Source organism: Eimeria mitis, genomic scaffold, assembly GCF_000499745.2.
Source record: "Eimeria mitis Houghton genomic scaffold, Emh_scaff465, whole genome shotgun sequence".
Lineage (NCBI taxonomy): Eukaryota > Apicomplexa > Conoidasida > Eucoccidiorida > Eimeriidae > Eimeria > Eimeria mitis.
The window spans coordinates 18,630-20,646 of record NW_013572956.1 but is presented as its reverse complement, the minus strand read 5'-3'; the positions used below and the strand labels follow the sequence as shown (position 1 = coordinate 20,646).

Below are 2,017 nucleotides of genomic sequence, written 5' to 3'. Positions count from 1 at the left end.
GCAGCTGCCCTACCTGCACAGTTTCATACGATACACCAGCTGCTGCTGCTGCACCTCCTGCTGCTGCTGCAGAGGGCCTGGCCTTGCGGTGTGCTGCTACAGCCTCGTTGTTAATAAACACTGCCGGGGTGAGGGGCCTCCTCTGGCTGTCTAGGGGTGCAACCACCAGCCAGAAGAGAAAAGCAAAACGCCTCCAAGCTGCAACTGCTTCTGCTTCTGCTGCTGCTGCTGCTGCTTCTGCTGCTGTTCGTCCTGCTGCTGCTGCTGCTGCTGCTGCTGCTGCTTCGCCTGTTGTAGCAGCAGGAGCGGGGGGATGAAGGCCCCGCAGCGTTGGCAGCAGAAACGAGAAGAGGACGCTGCAAGGGTGTGAGAAATCTACATAAGGAGTGCCGCTGCTGCTGCTGCTGCTGCTGCTGCTGCTGTTGCTGCTGCTGCTGCTGCTGCTGCTATCGCTGCTGGCGTTACTGGCGCTGCTGCTGCTGCTGCTGCTGCTGCTGCTGCTGCTGCCTTTTTTGCCTTCCTGTGAAGGCCGAGACACTGCAGCCAACGACGAATCTGCTTTTGTTGAACTTGCAGCAGCAGCAGCAGGAGCAGCAGCAGCAGCAGCAGCTGCTGCTGCTGCTGCTGCAGGCCGGGTGTCTGTTTCGGTTTGCTGCTGAAGAGAGCTTTTAGCTTCCGCTGCTGAGGAGAAGCAGGATGCGTCCTCATCGCTGCTGCAGTCGTTGCTGCTCTCACTGCTGCTGCTGCTGCTGCTGCTGCTGCTGCTGCTGCTGCTGCTGCGGAGGTTGCTGCTGTGTCTGACCCACGGCCGCTTTTTCCTTACTTTGTGGGCTCTGGGTACCTTCCAGTACTCTGCTGCTGCATGCAGTATTTTGCTGCAGCTCCGCAGCTGCGACTGAAAGGCGCAGCGGTGGATAGACTGCAGCAGCAGCTGCTGCTGCTGCTGCTGCTGCAGGCCCCTACGCAGCTGTCTTACCTCCTCAGGTGAACGCAGCAGAGCAGCAGCAGTGCGCAGCATAGCCGCTTCTGCCGGGTCTACAGCATCCATCATCTTCCTGCTGCTGCTGCTGTTGCTGCTGCTGCTGCTGTTGCTGTTGCTGCTGCTGCTGTTGCTGCTGCTGCTGGCATCACACGGAGGGGCCTCGTCTTTTCCTTCCTGGAGTGAAGGGTCTACGCTGTCGTTCTCCCCTTGCTGCTGCTGCTGCTGCTGCTGCTGCTGCTGCTGCTGTCGCTGCTGCTGCTGCTGCTGCTGCTGTTGTCTGGGTTTGTTGAGTATTTGCTGCTGCACGACGTCCGTGAGGGTGCGGGGCCTGAGGAGGAGCCGCTGGGGGTCAGGAGTGAGCTGCTGCTGCAGCAGCAGGCAGCTGTATACATCGTATGTGAGAGGTGCAGCACGCGGCAGCGGCAGCATGCATGCAGGGCGGTAGGGGCCAGCAGCAGCTGCTGCTGCTGAAGCTGCAGCAGCAGAAGCAGAAACACCAGAAAACCCAGCAGCAGCAGCAGCAGCAGCAGCAGCAGCAGCAGCAGCAGGGAGAGGAGGAGGAGGGGGCGGAGGGAAGCAAAAGGAAGGCCCAAAATTAACAGCGCAGCTGCCGCCCCCCATAAGCGACACAGCAGGAAAATATTCATCAGCAAGCAGGCCGCAGCAGCTGCTGCTGCTGCTGCTGCTGCTGCTGCTGTTGCTGCTGCTGCTGCTGCTGCTGCTGCTGCTGTCTGTGTATGCTGCCCCGAACTGACAGATGCCTGAGCGCTTCCCGTTCAGAGTAAACTCCACGCAGGAACCCAAGCCAGCCGCCAGCACACCACCAATGCATGCAGCCCCGCTGCTGCTGCTGCTGCTGCTGCTGCTGTTGCTGCTGTTGCTGCTGCTGCTGCTGCTGCTGCTGCTGCTGTCACACAGCCCTGCAGCACTGCGGTGGAACCCCTGAGCCAGACGGTCCGCGTCGAGCCAACTTGAGACACTGTAAACATCACCAGAGCCATCACCTGCTGCTGCTGCTGCTGCTGCTGCTGTTGC

The 2,017-nt window shown here is 60.7% G+C and overlaps 1 protein-coding gene across 1 annotated transcript in view; it reads right to left on the bottom strand.

Moving 5' to 3' along the window:
• Positions 1-2,017, bottom strand: part of EMH_0013220 (uncharacterized protein) — a gene marked incomplete at both ends in the record, with an annotated part of 8,489 nt that overhangs the window by 617 nt on the left and 5,855 nt on the right. The window contains one exon of the mRNA XM_013499771.1: positions 3-2,017. Within this exon, the coding sequence (XP_013355225.1) occupies positions 3-2,017 (2,015 nt within the window). The remainder of the gene's footprint in view (positions 1-2) is intronic.